This window comes from Chenopodium quinoa, unplaced genomic scaffold, assembly GCF_001683475.1.
Source record: "Chenopodium quinoa cultivar QQ74 unplaced genomic scaffold, ASM168347v1, whole genome shotgun sequence".
Lineage (NCBI taxonomy): Eukaryota > Viridiplantae > Streptophyta > Magnoliopsida > Caryophyllales > Amaranthaceae > Chenopodium > Chenopodium quinoa.
In genome coordinates, this window is record NW_018744647.1 from 2,018,467 (window position 1) to 2,038,923 (window position 20,457).

Consider the following 20,457-nt stretch of genomic DNA (forward strand, 5'->3'; position numbering starts at 1 on the left):
GTGCTCGACGGTGCAAGATACGCGTTTCTTAACTCTGTTATCTGTTTAATTAATGCTAGTTTTGCAGGTATCGGCGTTACAAGATTGATTTAGGATCGCAGAACATTTTGAATCATTCTTCGTCCCTATCGCTACTTTGACTTTCGTTTTCGAAACTTGCGTTTCTCCAAAGTCAGTCAAAGTGGGGGCTTCTGTAGACACCCATTTGTGTCTCCCCAAAACCAAACCCAGTGATGAGTACCTTTCGTGTCGAATCATAATCGAATGAAGTGAAAGTGTGGAAAGTCTAGTGTTGCGGAAAGTTTTATTTCTTTTCTTTTCTCTTCTCCCTGTTTTTTAAAACTTTATTTTTAAGAAAACAGCCAATCCAGTTTGGTTGGTCCATGATATGGGTCCAATAGTGGTGTAGTTGGATGGGGTTTGCAAAGACCTTTCCAACGATATATTATAAGCCCAATTCCGATGAATATTGAGGAATTTATGACCAATTTACTAAACTGGGCCCGGTTTGAGCTTTAAGTACGGCCCAATGATCTAGGGGAGGGCCTAATATGATTTATCATTCCTAATGTAATTAGGAATGGTTTTAGTCTTCTAGAATCTTCTAGAAGGTCTTATCATTCTTAATTCAATTAGGATTCTTTAGAGTTTTAATCAAGATCAAATAGCATTTTCGACTGAAATTATATTATTTCATCTTCCAGTACGGGAAATTTATCAGATTTTCGAAAACGCGTTGAAATCCAAATTGGCGTCCAACCCCAGACTTGGCGCCTGGAATATGGATTGGCGCCAGACGCCAGCCATTGGCGCCTGACGCTAGCCACTGGTCCTGGCGCCAATGAGCCAGGGCTTGCGCCAAGTTAGTTTTGTGGTCTTCAAACTCTGTTTTGATAAATTATCTTTTTTGGATGATTTTCTCTATAAATATCGTATCAAAAACTCCGGTTTCATTCATCAACAATCACTTTATCAATTACCAATATTCAACTCTCTTCATTCACAAAATTATTCATCAACTCTCTTCATCTTCATCTTTCATTCACCAATTCTCAATAATATTAATTCTTTAGTATTCTTTTCTTCTTTGCTTTTTCATACAAAATTCCGCATTCACAAGATCTTGAAACACCTAGCCATATTCGAAGTTGCCTTCGCCCTAGACGTGAAAGGTTTTAATTTCTGAGGGTTTGGTCCCAAATCTTTCTTTCAATTATTTAATTTAATTGTTTGTTTATTATTTTTCCTTGAAGTTACTAACGCGTGTATTTTGTAATTAGAAAGAGGTACGAGGCATCCAAGTAAGTACTTTGATGGTTTAATTGATTTTATGATGTAGATATCATGCTTAGACTGTTCTTTTGATGATTCCTAGTATCATGTCTAGGGTATCTTTAATATTAAGTATGATTAAAAGTATGATGCTTCCTATCCTCTTCCTAATATTTATGATTATTAATGATGATGATTATTTTTATGTTGCTTGATATGCATATTATTATTGTTATTGCTTGATCACCTTTTATTGCATGTTAAAGGGAATTGGTATTTGCAATCACGCTTAATAAGATAATTTAATAATCTTGTTAGGTTAATTGTGATTATAATTCAAGTGATCGCCAATAATAGTTTATTTGTGCATTAATATTCAACCAACATAGATTAAACAGGTTTAGGGTTAATCTATTGATTGTATGTTAGTCATAAAGCGCACATGAATACGAGCAGAATAAAGTAGAGGTCTATTATTAGGGCAGGTTCAATCTCTTTTAGGTTGGATTTGTACCATCATCCCCGAACTCTTATTTGGTTCATGACCTTATGGAGTTGTCGATCTCTTGGATCGTTAAGGGGTGTAACCTTCATCCTATGAACGGTTTACAAGTTCCTTAAAAACTTGTTGGCGACTCTTTTGCTCTATCTTCTTCCCTTTTGGACGCCACCGTACTTTAGTGTATGATCACAGTGGGGTTCAAGCTAGTGGGATTTTAAAGGCTTGAAATTATTCCCTACAATAACCCGATTTTAGGTATATTTTTTAGCTCAAATTAATTAATTAATTAATTAAAGTCCTTTAGTCGTTAATTAGTTTATTTAGTCTTAACACAAGTCAAACAAACGGTTAGGAGAAAACACATAGAGTATGCACAACAAATAATGCACATTTAGTCAAGTAGGCATAATATGATGCAATGAGTTTGCAACCTAACCATGGCTCTAGTTCTCTAAAGTTCGGGATATGGGTTAGTCAAAGAGGGTCTATGGTTAATTGTTCGGATGCACCGCGCGGAAGCCTAACCGTGAAGGGTTGGCACGAGTGGATGGGACACTGTGAGTTAAAAACTCGCTTCCACGGTTTTGTGAATTCAACATTCTCGGATGTACCCTTTGTTGCACAGGGTGTTCAATCAGGTAGATGGAGCATGAATTCCCAGAGGGTTATGTCCATATGTAGAACTCATATGGGTTTCAGAAAAGTGAGAAAAACTCAATCAAGAAGTAGGATCGAGAAAACACTGCTAAAAACTGGTCGAAATAAGAACACATATTTCTGGCTCGGTATTGGAAGAACTTGACGCCAGCGAACAGAGGTTGGCGCCAACTATTTGGCTTTGGCGCCTGACGACAAAAGTTGTCGCCTGGCGCCAGAGTCAAATCAGTGGCGCTAGACTCTGTTTTCTAACGCTAGTTCCTACATGCCTCAGCAGCTTTCTGTGCTCGATAAAATTTTTCAGTTTCGCGCAGCATTATTTCGATCCTAGTTGTGAAAGATATTCCTCAAATTTCCTACGTGTAAAAATCCTATGTTTTAACTCATTACGGATGGTCTTTCCAATGAGATCTTTTTTATGCATATGACAGTAATGTTAATCAAAATTATGCACATGAAATTCTTAGAACTTTTTGAGTCTCATCCACTCATTCTAAATCATTGCCGAAATAAATTTCAGGAATAAAAATAGAAATCCTCCCAAGTGGAGTCGCCAAAAACTATAGGGAATATTTCAAGCATTACCCCTAGCTTGAACCCCACTATGATCATACACTTAACTACGGTGGCGTCCAAAGGGAAAGAAGATAGAGCAAAAGAGTCGCCAACAAGTTTTAGGAACTTGTAAACCATTCACAGGGTGAAGGTTACACCCCTTAACGATCTAGGAGAATTTCAACTCCAATAGGTCTGGAACCATGACTGGTAGTTCGGGGATGAAGGTAAAAATCCAACCTAAAATAGATTAAACCTGCCCTAATAATAGGCCTCTACTTTATTCTGATCGTATTCATGTGCGCTTTCTGACTAACATGCAATCAATAGGATTAACCCTAAACCTGTTTATCTATGTTGGTTGAATATTAATGCACAAATAAATCTATTATTGGCGATCACTCGAATTATAATCAAATTAACCCTAAACAAGATTATTAATTATCTTATTAAGCGTGATTACAAGTACAAATTCCCTTTAAACATGCATAAAAGGTGTGATCAAGCAATAATAATAATATATATCAAGCAACATAATAATAATCATAATAAAAATAATCATAATAATAATTATTATAAGAATCATAATCATGTTAAAGCATAATAATGATAGCAAGATCCTAGGCATGATACTAACAAGATTAATAACAAACCCTAGCATGTCACTAAGCAATAAAAATCAAAGCTTTAACCCTAACATGATACTATTAGGAAAGACAATAAAATGCATCATAGAAATCATAATTGGCATTATATTCTTTACCCTAAACATGATCTCTATATCATAATATCAATAAAACAATTAAAGCGCTTACTTGGATGCCTCGTATCTCTTTCTAATAACAAAATACACACGTTAGTAAATTCAAGGAAAATATAAAATCAACAATTAAATTAAATAATTGAAAGAGAGATTTGGGACCAAACCCTCAGAAAATTAAAACCTTTCACGTCTAGGGCAAAGGCAACTTCGAATTTGGCTAGGTGTGTCTAGATCTTGTGAATGCTGAATTTTATATGTAAAAAGGTTGGTTTAGAAAGAGAGAGAGAATCAAGAAATTCTTGATGAGAGTTGGTGAGAAGAATTGATGGTTGTTGAGAATTGATGATTGAAAATAGAATTTTAAGAGGCTATTTATAGAGAAAATAAGTCGGATGGATAAAAAAATGAATCAGAGTTTTGACGAGAATAAAACACGATTATTGATAGTCTAGGGCTGAAGGATAGCGCCAGACGCTAATGCTTGTCGTCAGGCGCTAATAATCAGTTTCACGCGTTTTTTTTTTTATCATATCTTTTGATCCAAAAGTCAAAATAAGACATATAATATGTCGTTGGAAAGATATTGAAGTCTACATTCCAACCCAATTAGAATCAGATTAAAATATTTTGTAGATAAAAAGATATGGCTGAAATAGTGGGACGGTGTCAGTTTTGGATAGAGTTTCATATTCCATTCTTATCTTTTTCGTTATAGCTCGGATTTAATATTATAATATATCATTGGAAAGATAATTTCAATATCTATCCAACCATTTAAAATTTGGATAAATATTATGAGGCTCAAAATTAAAATCTGACTATATTCCACTTCGTACAAAACAAGGATTCTAAAAAGGAGTAGTTTTATTCAATTTCAAACTCTTTGAAACATAATTATCAATCCTAACTGCATTAGGATTTAAAAGAACCTTCTAGAATATTTTAGAAGACTATAATTAATCCTAATAGATTTAGGAATGATAATTAATAATAGGCCCTTCTCTAGATCATTGGGCCGCATATAAAAACCAAACCGGACCCAATTTAGTATTTTGGCCATAACTACACCATTATTGGACCCTTATCATGGACCAAACTAAATTGGAATGCACGTTTTTCAAAAATAGGGTAAGAAAAGAAATATTTTCAAAAACAGAAAGAAGAGATATTTTAATAAAAACATCCTCATCACTAGACTTTTCACACTTTCGCTTTGTTTGATAATCAAACGACATGAAAGGTATTCATCACTGGGTTTGGTTTTGGGGAGACACATTTGGGTGTCTACACACGTCAATCTCTCTCTCTTTCTTTTTTTCTCTTTTTTTTTTAATACAAAAATCATAAATAGTAAAGAAAATAATTGAATTTAATAATTAAATCAATTTATTATATAGATTATATCAAAACTAAGATTAGTTATAATTCATGGGATAATAATTAAGCTAAGGTTATTAAGTATTTTTAAGGTGAAATTCGAAAAAATAATTATATTTTAAAAAAATAGCGTACACGTTAACTAACAAATTATGGACTGACCAAGATCATAATTTATTTAATTATTCCAAATAATTAGAGAAATTACTAAAATAATTAAGAAAATATTTCCAAAAATTAGGGGTATTACAAAATATCTCTAGCAAGATGGGAAAGCTCTTTATATCGATGTTCATTTTCTTTCCAAAAAGCTAATATGTCAAGCTCCGCTGTTCGATCAAGTTTAGGGTCCTCGAGATAAATATCCAATATTGTTCTCTCACCTAAAGTAGAAGAGGCCTCTTTATCGTCATATGACTTAAATTAACATTACAAATTAATTAAACAAAAAATCATAAATTGGAGACAAAAAAGATAAACTAAATACAACAAGAACATAATGGCAACAAGATAAACTAGAAAAACAAATTAAAACTAGAAAAAAGAAGGTAGTAGCCTAAAAAAAAAAAGTCAGAAAACAAAAGGTACATAGTTGCATAAAAAAATAAAAAAACAAAAGATAGTTAAAAAAAAAAGCTTATTATTGTTATTGTTACCCACTTTGCTTTATTTTTTTTTAATAAGTGCTACACTAGAACTTTCTTTTTTTCTTTTTACATCTAATTGGAATTTCATACTCTATTATAATTTGAGTTTATAATTATTGTTAGTGATTTACTCATGAAAAAAAATATAGTCTAGAGTCTACTAAACTCTACTTTGTAAATACTTATTGAGATAATGAGATTGTCACATTGAATAGTTTTTAAGATTCAACTATTTTATTTGTATACTTATTGATAATTACAAAATATATGTCAAAGTTTTGCACGCATTTGCATTATTGCATAAATGTCTAATAAAAATGAAGTACCTAAATAAAAACAAAGGGAGTATAATAATAATAATAATAATAATAATAATAATAATAATAATAATAATAATAATAATAATAATTGTTAGCAGATCAAGTATGAAACTAGTTCTTAGACGATTGGGTATGGTCTCCGTCCTTTCACTTTCTCTTATTGCGTTGCTGAAGCGGGTACATAAGTTCTCAAAAACTCAACACATTGGGGCACATGCTATTGCTCACGTCTTCATTAGTAGGATTGAGTTTGATGTAGCTAGAGGAGTAAGGGCTCATAATCTCATATTGTATCTTGGCTTCCCACTAATTGTTTGTAGGTTGTATGACTTTTTCTATTTTTAATATATAATAATAATAATAATAATAATAATAATAATAATAATAATAATTAATGTTACAATAATTTTATAAAATAATGATGACAAGCATAACAATGATATTAACACAAACAACTATATCTCTTATATAAAAAAAAATCATTAATCCGTATAAAAATTACAAATCTACTATTTTAAGCTTAATTGCTTGACTCAAACTATCGAACCGAAATGACCTGACCCAAAGTCGACTCGACCCGAACTTGTCTTGTCCCAAACTTGACCGGACTCAAAAACTGACCCGACCCGAACTTGACCCGACCCTAACTAGACCCGACCCAAAGTTGACCCAATACCCGATCCGACCCGATAATTTATTGACCAGAAATCCGAAATGATCCGACCCGACTCAAACCTGACCCGAACATTTGCTGACCCGAATTTGAACCGACCTAGAATGACTTGACCCATACCCGACCCGAATGACCCATTTGCCAAGTCTAGGATCCACCTTCCTTTCCCTTCCTATCGACCTTCCTCTGATACTCGCACCGATTTGAGATGACGCGAATAATTTAGTATGACTCAAATTCAAACTAGACTAGGCGCGACTAGACCTGAGTAAGGGTGCTAATGAACTAAGACTCGATAAACTACTTGGGCTCGAGCTCGATTCAAGCTTGTACATGTTTGTTTATTTAGTAAAAGAATCGAATTAAAACAAATTTTGAAGCTCATTTAAAAATGACTCAAGCTTGAATAAATATTGAAGTGCGTTTAGAAAATGAGCCAAACTTGAACAAATAATAAAACTTATTTAAAAAATGAGTTGATCTTGAGCAAATTTTGAAGCTTGTTTAATACGTGTTTGAACAAATAATAGATATGCTCGTTTAAATAATTTCACGAACTACTCATTTATTAATGTTGATGAACTAGCTTCTTTATTTATATTCATTAAATAGCTCATTTATTCTTCAATTATTTGTATATTGTCACCGGTTAACCATACTTCAAAATAAAAACCGAAGTCACTTAAATTAAAATAACTTAAACATGAACATAGTAGAACCCGACTCGGCTTGATTCATTTACACTCGTTGACCTGGTCCTCCCTAGAATTGAATTGACACTATAGGCACGGAAATTTTATCAAGTGTCGTTACGTAAATAAGTGAGGACATGTTTCTCGTAATACAGACACCTTCACATCAAAATTGGATAATCTAAAAATGAAAAAAAAAAAACAAAAACATACGGTACTCCATAAAGAACACCACCATCAAATTTTACATACGTAGTACTAGTATTAAAGCCCATAGCCCCCAGAAAAAAAAAAAAAAAAGAAGAAATCCACACATTCAGTTAAAAAGCCCAACAAAATTGATTCAAAACCAAAACCCTAACCCTATAAACACCCCTCTTAAAAACCCTAATTCCCACACTTTACCCTATTTTCAGCCCAACCCCCATTTTCACACCCATTTTTTCTCTCCTCCCTCCGCCGTCGCTCCCTCCCACGCTCTCTCCAAAATGCCGCCGAAGCTCGACCCATCCCAAGTCGTCGATGTCTTCGTCCGAGTCACCGGAGGCGAAGTCGGAGCTGCGAGTTCACTCGCCCCCAAAATCGGACCACTCGGTCTTTCCCCGAAGAAAATCGGAGAAGACATTGCCAAGGAAACTGCTAAAGATTGGAAGGGTCTTCGTGTTACGGTCAAGCTTACTGTTCAGAATCGTCAAGCTAAGGTTACTGTTGTTCCTTCTGCTGCTGCGTTGGTTATCAAGGCGTTGAAGGAGCCCGAAAGAGACAGGAAGAAGGTGAAGAATATCAAGCATACTGGTAATATTTCTCTTGATGATGTTATTGAGATTGCTAAGATTATGAAGCCTAGATCTATGGCGAAGGAATTGAAGGGTACTGTGAAGGAAATTTTGGGGACTTGTGTTTCTGTTGGGTGTACTGTTGATGGTAAAGATCCTAAGGATTTGCAACAGGAGATTGCTGATGATGAGGTTGAGATTCCAGAGAATTAAGGGGTTTTTATTTTTTTAATTTTGGTAATTTTGATTTTTGATGGAATCCTTGATTTTGGTTTTTAATGAGGAAATTGTTATGATTAGGGTTTTGATGGATGAATTTTGCAGAAAAATTATGTTATATTTTGATATGAGTATGGATATGTTTTTCTCCGTCATTTCCTTTTTATAATTGCATATGTTATCATGGATTTTGTTAAGATCATTAATACAGTAGTTTTTTTTGGTTTTTTTTTTAATCTTTGATTAATCATCTGTTGCTCTGGAATGTTTTTTTTTGGGTATGATTGAATTTGTTCTCCAGATTAGATTGGAGTTGCTATATTGCTAGCTGTGTAATATGTTGAAGTAGTTTGTGATGTTAAACTGGTTTCGAACCGGTTCACTGTATAATTACTAATAATTTCATCAAGTAATTCAATCTGCTTTATCCTATATTTTTCTGGTAATGTTGATTGGAGTTTTTTCGAATTTGTTTTAACCTACGATATAGTTTACTCATATCAATCATACTGTTTGGGGGTTAAGTAAAGCTTGAGCAATGGTGTTCGTTGCCCATGCTCGTCTGCACGGTCTTAAATAGGTGTTAGTTGCTCTTAGACTAGCAATTCTATGATTTCTATCAGTATTCACCTTATTGGGAGTAATTGATAGCATTCATGATAGGGGATCATGGTTTCATGAATCATGCTTAAGGGTTAATAATTGAGTGAGCCGAGACTGAGCTTTGTCTAGCTCAAAGATTATATGCAGAGTTTACCATTGACCAATCTACTAAACTTCCAACTTGGCTTAAAAGGTTTTACTTGTACGTAATAGTAAATTGATTACAGCAGAGATGTAAAAAGCAATTTGAGAAGATTGCTGTAACTTGTAAGTGATATCCTGCTGCACGACTTGTATGTAAGAGGGCTGTTACTAGTGAGTTATGAGTTATGTGGCTGTTGTGATTGATATCTTGCTGTTGTGATTGATATCCTGCTGCATGTTTAACCACACTGAAGCTGCTCTAAATAGGTTTCAATTCGGGTGTCTTGGTCACGTTTGACTTGTTAAATTATTGTGTCCATGTGAGTCAACATCTGACTTTGGGTATTTTTCAAGTCGGGTTTGGATTGGTTGAGGTAGGTTTTAACACCTCTAGTTCTGAATATGAAATTTGTAAGAAATTTCCTTTAAATTTCCAGTTTCTTTTACCCCACCCCTCTCACTCTTCACAAATGTTTAATAAAGGTGGATGTTCACTAATTAATGAATGGCGGAAGTTGTGGAAATTAATAACTGCCAAAATTTGAATCCCGCACGTGCGTATTGATGATTGCCAAAATAAAGAAAGCACTATCTCTTTCTTCTTCATTCATTCACCACTTGCTTTCTCTCTCCTCGTTTTTTCTCTCAACTGCGATTTCTCTCTCCATAACCGACGATTTTGAGCTTTTTCTCTCTCCTCAATCGACGATTTTCGAGCTTTTTCTCTCTTCTCTTTCACTTGTGAAGTTATTTGCTAAATTCAGGTTCGTTTACTTATTTTTTTTGCGATTTTTGTTAGTTTAAGTTGTTTTGATTCTTCGATTTTTAGGTTTTTTGATTTGTTTTTGTTTTCGATTTTCGTAGTGTTTTATTTTGCAATGCTTAAGAAGAAGATTACAAAGAAGTTTTCAGATGTTGAAGAAGGTGTGTTTACTTAAATTTTTCATCACTTTTTTCAAAATTTTCAATTGAATTTTCGCTTATATATGTTGAATAAGTAGTGCATGTTATTTTTATAATTTTACTTGATTTTTCATGCAGATTTTGATAATTGAATTTGAATTTTGAAGTTAATATGTTTAATTTTGCTTTATTTGTTTGTTTATTGTTTATAATTTGTTAAAAATTTGTTATATATGTGTTGTGTTGTTTATGTTATACCTATTTTTCATGTTTATTTTCAGAATTTTTTTTTTATCATGGTTTATTATTCTTTTAATTTGGCATGTTAGGTTTTTAGCAGAGAATGCTTATTAAACTGATTTTAGGTTTTGGTTTTATATTTTGGTTTGAGTATGAGTATAATAGGCATATGTGCATTGTGTTTGTGCATCTGTGTTTGATTAACTTGCATATGTGCATTGTTCATTGTGTTTGAGTAATAGACATTTGTGTCATTTATGTGCTTTGACAATGTTCACTTTATGATATTAAAAAGGTCACTGTATGTTGTCACATGGGTAACCTTTTCAGTTAAAAGGGTTACTTGTTGTGTTTAAAATGGTCACTTTATGCTGTTAAAAGGGTCACTTTATGCTGTTAAAAGGGTCACTTTTTGCAGTTAAAAGGGTCACTTTGTGTTGTTAAAAGGTTCACTTTGTTTTGTTAAAAGGGTCACCTTATGTTTTTAAAAGGGTCAATTTGTGCTGTTAAAAGGGTCACTATGTGCTGTTAAAAGGGTCACTTTATGCATTTAAAAGGGTCACTTTATGCATATTATTCTAAATTTTTCCATGAGTAATTTCTAAATGAGTAATTTCTAAATTTGTAATTTTTTGTTATTTCTCTGTAATAATTAGATACATGTGGTTCAATAGGTGGATATCGTTATAAAATGCCTACAAAAGGAAAAGGAAAGCGTAAAGAGCCTGCTAAGGGTAAAGCAGTACCAAAAAGACCCAGATAGTTCCTGAGAAGAGCAAAGCAGTACCTAAAAAGGCCGTGACAATTCTTGAGAAGGGCTTAATTATTTCTAAGAATCACAAACCAGAGTCTGAGAAGGCCAAAATAGTTCCTAAGAAGGCCAAAATTGTACCTAAGAAAGCTAAAACAGTGGAAGATTCTTATTATGAAATGCTTTCTGATTCTTTTGTGTAAGCGTACATAGTTTTTTTTTTTTTTTTTTTTTTTTTTTTTTTACATTTTTTAATTATATTTTGTTTTTAGTTTATATTGTTTCAGTTACATTTTTTTTTATTATTTAGGGAACGAAGAAGTTTGGTTCAATATATGCGATGTGTTTTGCTTGCCTTTGAGTGATATTTGCGTTCCTGAACTTAATAAAAATTCTGAAGATGAAAGTGTAGATAAACGTATCATTCAGGCATGGAGATCTGATTATGGTCTTTCTGGTAAGCAACCTCTTCATTTGTCAAAATTGGAGTCTCGGATGGTTGATTTGGTTGATGGAGGGGAAGAATTTAAGAGGTGTTTTGTTCTTCAAGCTATGTCTAGCTTTTTAGCTCCTACTACTAATAGGGTTGTTTCATTAAAATTGCTGAAAGCTGTTGAAAAAGTTGATGAAATTAAAACTTTCGATTGATGTTCATATGTTTTGAAAAGTTAAAGAAGGCTGTTAAGAAGTATAAGAATGATGAAACTGCTCAAAATGTTAGTGGTTGTTTGCTGGCTTTGCAAATTATGTATTTTCATCGTTTAAATTTTCAAGGTGAAAAGGAAAGTAGTACTCTTCCTTGATTCAACATTGGACGGATGTAAAGATTAAGAAGCGGATTAAGTTAGAGATCAAAGCTGGTGGTTATGGGCAGGGACCGTTGGATACTTTTACATATCCTGTGTCACAACTTAATTTTAAGGAAACTGTTTTTAAGCCAGCTCCTACTTTGGGTTATGATAAGGGTGCTTCTACAAGTGGTACCACTGGCCGCATTGTTGCATTTGAGCTTCCAGAAGGTATTATGACCGATGAAGAAATTAAAGAAATTTCAACTGATGTAAGTGTTCTGTTTTTCATATGTTTAGTTATTATTGCTTTATGTGCACAAAAATTACCCTTTTTGTGTACAAAAGTTACCCTTTATTTGCACCAGAGTTACCCTTTATATGCATTAAAGTTATCCTAAATATTTAGTTAAAAGGGTTACTTTATGCATATAAAAGGGTAACTTTATGCATTTAAAAGGGTCACTTTATGCATTTAAAAGGGTCATTTTAAGCATATATTTTGAATTTTTACTTATTTTATTATTTTTATTTGTAACATTTATTTATTTTTCTTTGTTCATATGTTTGTAGGTTGTTCATGAAACATTTCTTTTTTTTAAAAGAAATATGGATGTTTTATTATTTGTTCAGTCAATGGTTTTCAAACCTTGAATGATCTGATTACTTCTCGCAGAAGTGTTTCATTATCTTCTGATGATTCCGTTTCAGTTTCTCAAACTGAACAACTACTCTCTGATCCAAGATTTTAGATGGTTTAATTGATGAGTGTAATAAAATGAAGTCTGTACATGATTTGTTTCGTGGTTTTTATGAACCTACAGAAGGTAATAAAGATGTTGTTCCTGAAAAAGAACCTGCACAAGGTTTCAAAGAAGATATTCCTAAGGATGATGACAATGGTTTTGAACCTTCTGGTATCAATCCTAGTCCTACTGAAAATATTCCTGTTGGGCATATTGATCAAAATGAACCCGCTGGACGTATCATCAGAGCAAATAAATCTCTATGCTCTGGACCAGTAGGTGTGCGGGTGCCTTTTGTAACTCAGTTTTTGAAGGCCAATGCTCGAATTTTCAGGAATTTGCCTCAGTTACATTTGGATGTTCTTGACTATTGTTTGATGAAGGATGTTTTAATGAATAGGAAGTTAAGTGTCATTTTTTATGATAATTATTTTTTATCTGTTTTTTTTTCATATATATATATATATATATATATATTTTTTTTTTAATGCTGATCTTATATTTTATTGTTTCAGTGAGAGCCTTGTTACTTTTGGAATGAATTTTTTAATTCCAAGAGAAGACATGGTGTCCCTTGTTGCTCCACTCAGGATTCGATGGTGCATTATTGATTGCTACTGTCTGTATTTTAATGAGAAAGCATGTTTTGAGGCTACTGATCCTAAAAAATTCTTCTTTGGTGTGAGGCAAAGTGTAAGTTATTTTTTTTTATCACATTTACTTTATATATATATATTATTGAGATCTTATACTTTAATAGTTTGCATTCTTGCATGTTTGTGACAATATTGGCGAAGGTAACATTTCTAGTGCTGTTAAGGATTTGCACGATCTATGGGAAGGTTGGGTGAGCTATGAGAATCCAGAATGTGATATAATTGATGCTGATCTGGTATATTTATGCTAAACATAATGTCTTAACTTTTAAAGAGTTCTGTTTATGATATGCTCTGTGTAAATCTCTTTTAATTTTGCTGTTTCTGATCTATTTTCCTATTGTTATTGAGAATCACTACATTTTGTTTGTTATTGATCATACAAAAGAGTTGGTATATTATCTTGATAACGTTATCTGGTTGGATTCTACTGTTCATTAAACAAAAGAATTGTGTTCACACATGGTATGTTTGTGTTTATTTTTTTGTTATGTTTATGTTGATTCATTGTTTCCAATTTAACTTTTTTTATTTTAATGTATTCTAAACTTTTATATTTTATGTTAGTGTGTTCAAATGGGTGCTTTTCTTGGCAAAAAAAATCATCCAAAGAGTTCTCAGCTACCTTCTTATGGGTTTGAAGTTGTTGGGTTGGAATGGAGAAAAGATAAAGTTGACAATTTGGACTGTGGGGTCTTTGTCATGTATCACATGCTTCATTTTGTTGGCGAATCGTTCAAATTAAATGAACTCAAAACAGTAATTATCTATATAGTTTCTGTAGTTTTTTCCTTTCTAATGCTTTTATTAATTACATATTGATAATTTTTTTCCTGTTGTGAGATTATTGGAAGGAAATTTCTACAAGGAGAGATCTGAACCACACTGGTGCTGTGTGATTTGAATGAATCTAGGAATGATGTGTTGTCAGAATTACTCAAGTTCAACGAGAAGAAGAAAGATCCTGCTTATGTCAATGGAGTTGAAGAAAGATTAAAGGCTGCAATTGCTGAGAAGAAGAAGAAACAAACAGAATAAAGAAAAATGGCAGCAGAAGCAGCAGCAAAGGCAGAAGAAGAAAAGACCAAAGGAAAAAGGGCAAAAAAGCAGGCAAAAAAGTATACTCCTTCTAAATAGTGAAATAATTGATAATTATTAGCTGATTAGGTCAGGGTTTTTTTTTTGAACAATGAAAAAACTTAATGTATGTGCATACGTTAAGTTCAATGATGTAATTAAACTTAGTGTAAAGTTTTTGGTTGTTTTTTTGGAATACTGATATATGTGCATACATAAAGTAATTAAAAGGTTTATTTTTATGTTTTTTATGGGGTCACTTTTTTGCATAAAATGGTGAACTTGTAGCATAAAAAGGGTTACTTCTGTGGGTAGAAAGAATAACTTTATACATGATAAGGGATAATATTGTGAGTACACAGGGTAACTTTTATGTATAAAAAGGGTAACTTTTATTTATAAAAAGGATAACTTTTAAGTAAGAAAAAGGTAGATTTAATTGTTAGAAAGGGTAACTTTAGCTATGAAAAGAGTCACTTTTATGTAGAAAAAGGATCACTTCTATTTATGAAAAGGGTCACTTTTATGTATAAAAAGAGTCAATTTTATGTAAATGGTAACTTTATTATGTGAAAAGGGTCACTATTTCTGTTAAAAAGGTCACTTTTTTCTGTTAAAAGGGTCACTGTTTGCTTGGAAAAGGTTCATTTTTTTTTGTTAAAAAGGTCACTTTTGTAGTTTGGATTCTCTGATCTTGATTAAAACGTTTAACTAAATAAAGAAATGCTAATAATAGTGTCAATCACATTTTCATATTGTAAAAAAATATATATATAGTTTTAGAATACAAAGTACATTAATTTTGAAAAAAAATGATCTAAAAAAGTTCCTAAAAGAGTCTCAAATTAGGTGTTTTAGATCCAAATTCTGAATGCGGAGGTGGCAGTGCTGATTTTCTTTTTCTCTTGCTTTTTTCAAGACCTCCTTTTGCTCTCTTGCTTCTTCGTTTTGTTACAGCCCTTTTTGGATCAAGTATTGTGGGTACACTTGTGCTTGTACTCGATGCCAAAGAAACATCATTATTGCTGTGATTGCTGTCTGCCACATCAGGAATATTAGAAGCAGCTTCTGCACTTTCTCTTTGAGCAGCACTAGTAAGTAAGTCTTCCACCATTTTAAGACTGTTTTTGAAGTTGTCTTCCATAAATTCTCTTGTTTCTTCATTTTCTTGACTCTTTAAGATTAGATTGTAGAATTTCCGTATCATTGTTTGTCTCCATGGAATATATTGTTGTGTAGGATCCTGATTCTTCAACCTATCCCATGCCTCTGTTTTTGCAAAATTAGTCCATCTTTTTGAAACATACTTGTCTGGTATTCTTGTTACTGAATGCAAGTGTAGAATTCTGATGCAATGATAACATAACCATCCAGATGCTTCAAAATTTTTGCAAGTACACCATACATTCTGGCTCTCATGTATATAGTTTACTTGATGTGCAGACCATGGCTTGTCTTCCAGGGCTACCTGATAAAGTAGACATTCTTCATTTCTTCCTATCATTTGAACAATTGTTGCCATAGAGTATCCAAACTCCTCTTCAAAATCTCTAAAGAGTGACAAAGTAAAAACCTGTTCACCAAAATCATTTAGCTACATTTAAACTGCTATAATTTATGTGTAATTTATGTACTTATCAGTTAAATTTTTACCTGTGCAGCATGCTTTAGCATTCCAGATAGTGGCAATGAAGTGAATGCTATTGACTTGCTACATGTAAACTCATCATATTTCTCTGTGCTTCTCCAACGATTGGTTGTCTTCTTAAATATGGTATAAAATTCTGTCAAATTAGTTTATTTGCTTGCTCTGAATCCTATTGCATGATTAGTGCTTTCACTCCTTTGTGACGATAAGATTCCTGCTGAAAAGAAATCTCTACTAAGGGCAGGACACCATTTCTCTTTCAACTCGTACACTCTTTGGTACCATGAGTGTGCTATCAATTCATATTTATGCATCATTGCCTGCCATTTTGCTTCAAATTCTTGTTCTGTCACACACATCTTTAAGCACTGGTTGAATGCATACTTGATTCTTTGTCTTTTTTAAGAGCTCCAAATCTGGTTATGGCATTTTGTTCCAAATGCCATATACAAAGTCTATGCCTTGTATTAGGAAGCACCTACAATGCAAATAAAGGGGTCACTTTATGCTGTTAAAAGGGTCACTTTATGTAGTTAAAAGGGTAACTTTATGCAGTTAAAAGGGTAATTTTATGGGAAAAAGGAAAAAATTATTGTCAGAGTTTAAATTCTGTAAAATGTCAATATAAATCTTTTACCTGCTCAATTGCATTTTCCATTTCTTGGTCTTGATTAGTGAACATTGAAGTTGGTGTTCTATTCTCCATAGCTTTCAAGAAGGTTTCTAGTAGCCACATACATGAATCTGTTTTTTCATCCCCAATAAAAGCACATGCAAACATAAAATTATGCCAGTGATTATTTATTCCAACAAATGGAGCACATATAATATTATATCTGTTGGTTCTGTATGTTGTATCAAATACAAGCACATCTCCATATATCCTATAGTCTTCTAGAATCATTGAATCTCACCAAAAGATATTGAAAATTCTTCCTTCCTTGTCAAACTTCACTCTAAAAAAGAAGTTTGGATCCTCTGATTGTTCCTGATTTAAAATGTTCATTAAATTTTGAGCATCTCCAGCCTCAATTTGTTCCATTCTTAACCTTCAGCAGAAATTCAGGTGATCTACATCACTATGACCTACATTATGTTCTCCTCCAGCCTCTGTAGCCATGTAATTGTAAGTGTCCATTGTAGTTAGACCTGAAGATTTCATTGTTTTTATTGCTTCAGCTTTTTCTTCTATCATTTTTCTTTCAGAACGATGCAAATAATGCCACTGTGACCTTGTTAGCTCATGGTCATGCTGAATAACATGAGCCACTACCTCAAACTGTCCTTCTTTATTCACTTTTGCTCTTATGCATGCCTTGCAATTTGATCTTGTAATGGCTACTTGTCTTGGCTTTCTTGTTTTACATTCACATCCTCTTCATCAACCATTTCAACTAACTTTGTTTTCTTGTCACCTGAATTTCTCTTTCCTTCAGCAGAACACACATAATTTTTCTCAGTTACTATTTTTGTGTGTGTCTTGTATCTAGTTGTATGCTTTCTTATTGAAAACCCCAATATGGCAGCATGTTTTTCATACAATTCCAAAATTTCTTCAAAAGTTCCTCTTACCACACGAAGAAATGAATCTCTAAGATCTAAACCAGAAGCATAAATTGGATTTGTATATGTGATTTAATAAAAAATATCAGATTATAACTAGAGGCAGCATATCATTCAAATTGGAGGCAACAAAAGGGTAACATTTGTTCGAAAATAGGGTCACTTTTATGCATGAAAAGGGTAACATTAAGGCATATAAAGGGTTACTTTTTGCAAACAATCTGAATTTTCTGCATACAATCTTAGGGTAACATTTGTGAATAAATAGGGTCACTTTTATGCATGAAAAGGGTAACTTTAAGGCATACAAAGGGTTACTTTTTGCATACAATCTTAATTTTCTGCATACAATCTTAGGGTAACAATTGTGCATAAATAGGGTCACTTTTATGCATGAAAAGGGTAACTTTAAGGAATACAAAGGGTTACTTTTTGCATATAATATGAAAAGTTTATAGAAATTACATTCAGTTGCATTTGATTTGGTTGTTTGTTCTGAATTTGAATCAATTGATTTGTAAGGAACCACTTGATTTTCTGCATTCTCAATTGCTTATTCTGCATTCTCAATTGCTTCTTATGCATTGTTAATTGCTTCTTCTGCATCGTCTCCATTGTTTGGATTGTTGAATATTGGTACGAATTCATCTCCAAAACTCTTATTTTCTTCTTCTTCTATAATGGATCGATTTAAATCGATTTCAAATTTAGTTTCAATTTGCCTCTGTTTTTGTAGCAATTCGTGGATGAGATTGCTACAATTTGTGGTATCGAAAGTCGAATTCTCCATTGATGATCGAATTCTCCAATTTGTGCATTTTCTCACTTTCTCTCTCCTCAACTGATGATCGAATACTGCAATTTGTAAGTTTTCTCACTTTCTTTGTCCTTAATTGATGATCGGATTTTTGATTTTGTGCGTTTTTCACCTTTTTTCTTCTCAATTGATGATCGATTTATGCAATTTTTGCGTTTTCTCACTTTCTCTCTCCTCAATTGATGATCGAGAGCTGCGTTTTCTCACTTTCTCTCTCCTCCATTGTTGTTCTGCGTTTTTTTTGATTTTGAGGTATTAAATACTGTACACCGGGTGCATGCAAAAGGGATTGCTCACTCTTTTACTGGCGTGGTTCCTGGTAACATATTATTTGGGATTTCCATGTATGATCACGCACAATTTTTTCTTAAAACATTTGTCTTGATTTGTATTGAACACCTTAATTAATCAAGTAATCAAATTATTCAAAGAATGATTATTTTTACTTGTGATGATCATCAGTATTAGGGGTGTTCAAATCCGGGTACCCGGGTTTCGGGTAGTTGTGAATTCGTCCCATGTACCGACCCGAATATCTCGGTACTCGGGTTCCGGGTACCCGAATTATTCGGGTCGGGACATAGGGTACTCGGATTTATTTCTTTTTTTTTTCTTTTTTTTTAAAAAATAACATTATACTTGTATTAATTTTAGTTATGTATACTTGCTGTAATTTAATTTTTTTGTTAGGTAAACACAAATTATAACTATTTATTTCCCATTTCACAAGCATAACATCATTAAAAATACTTCCTCCGTTCTTTTATTACTGCACCATAAGGGTTTGACACAAATTTTTTGATAGTGGAAAAAAGGATGAGAGAGAAAGGTAGAAATACCAAGTTGCGATGCCCATGTGATTGTATGCACAAAATAAAAGTAAGGGTTGAAAAGCAAGGTATATTAGGTATTTATAGTGTGAACACATAAATTTCTTTTCCTAAAATGGATATCGTGCAATAAATGTGAAACTTCCTTAAAAGGTAAGTGGTGCAATAATAAAAAAACGGAGGAAGTAACAAAAAAAAAAAACAATGCAAAATCCAAAATTAAATTTACAATTTCTGGGAAAAATGTAGAAAAAAAAAATCCATGGAATTAACAGCTTAAAGATTGAATCTTTGATGCGAAAAATAAACAAATAAAAGGGGTTGTGAATTTAATGAAATTGGAAACTAAAGAGGAAAGGAAGAATTAGAAATAGAAGCCGACGAACATGGCTGTATAAACCCCCTCCTCTTTTCTTCTTCACCGTCGTACATGGCTGCATAAACCCCATCCTCTCGCCGGAAAACCACCGTCTTGAACCCCTCAATTAACAATTTTTGGCAACAATATTATCACTCCCTTCAAATGGTAGAACACGATTCCCGTCGATGAAGGAACTCAATTAAAGGAAGGTAGATGCAAGAAAAAAGGTAGGAAGAAGGAAGGTAGATGCAAGAAAAAAGGTAGGAAGAGATCGAGAGAGAGGAGACAGGGAATGAGAGAGATGCAAGAAGAGAGAGAGAGAGAGAGAGAGAGAGAGAGAGGCAAGGGATTTAGGGAAAGGCGTGAGAGAGAAAGAACCCAAACTAGGGTTTCTGATTATATTGCTTTAAATGGGTTGGGCTTAGTTTAAGGGAGGGTTTTTTTTTTCTTTTTTTTTTTCAAAAAGATATCGGGTAATCCGCCGGGTACCCCCTAATTAGAAATGCGGACCATGTCCCGACCCGGATAATAAGCAATTTTTTCGGGTCGGGTACTCGTCCCGAAATTATTTTTTCCCCAAATTTCCCATCAGGTATTTACCGGGTCATCGGGAAATCGGGTCGGGACAATCGCGTCGGGTTTTTTTGAACACCCCTAATCTGTATTATCAAATAAATCTTACTGACATGCACATTGTACAACGGTACAAGGATACATTTACATAACAATCTGAGATTATACTTTCATGATGTGTAATCTCTATTAGTCCGTAGAAAATAGTCTGAGATCAAAAGGCCAAAAGATTCCATCTTTGATCCTCGGGAAAACATTTCTATTAAGGCAACTACACTTGGTTAGTAGAACAGTCTTGGCTGGA

General features: G+C 33.2%; 2 protein-coding genes across 2 annotated transcripts; one reads left to right on the forward strand and one right to left on the reverse strand.

The window, feature by feature from the left end:
• Positions 1 to 7,777: 7,777 nt before the first annotated feature.
• Positions 7,778 to 8,682, forward strand: LOC110701687 (60S ribosomal protein L12-1). Its single transcript, XM_021879317.1, has one exon. It carries the CDS (start codon positions 7,947 to 7,949, stop codon positions 8,445 to 8,447), a length of 501 nt encoding a protein of 166 aa, XP_021735009.1. The 5' UTR covers positions 7,778 to 7,946; the 3' UTR covers positions 8,448 to 8,682.
• A 6,508-nt stretch (positions 8,683 to 15,190) lies between these two features.
• Positions 15,191 to 16,913, reverse strand: LOC110701667 (protein FAR-RED IMPAIRED RESPONSE 1-like). The gene is made up of 4 exons (XM_021879281.1): positions 16,647 to 16,913; positions 16,394 to 16,487; positions 16,015 to 16,145; positions 15,191 to 15,934 (listed from the first exon to the last, which is right to left on the reverse strand). The coding sequence occupies exons 1-4, from the start codon at positions 16,911 to 16,913 to the stop codon at positions 15,191 to 15,193; spliced, it is 1,236 nt and encodes a 411-aa protein (XP_021734973.1).
• Positions 16,914 to 20,457: the final 3,544 nt, after the last annotated feature.

Bases quoted from the DNA above. Each gene is read 5' to 3' on its own strand.
- LOC110701687 (XM_021879317.1), top strand. From the start codon at position 7,947: ATGCCGCCGAAGCTCGACCCATCCCAAGTCGTCGATGTCTTCGTCCGA.
- LOC110701667 (XM_021879281.1), bottom strand. From the start codon at position 16,913: ATGATTCTAGAAGACTATAGGATATATGGAGATGTGCTTGTATTTGAT. The intron at 16,146-16,393 runs GTATGCATTCAA...CTAATTTGACAG, and splicing joins TAAAAAAGACAAAGAATCAA to AATTTTATACCATATTTAAG. The intron at 15,935-16,014 runs GTAAAAATTTAA...TTTGGTGAACAG, and splicing joins TGCTAAAGCATGCTGCACAG to GTTTTTACTTTGTCACTCTT.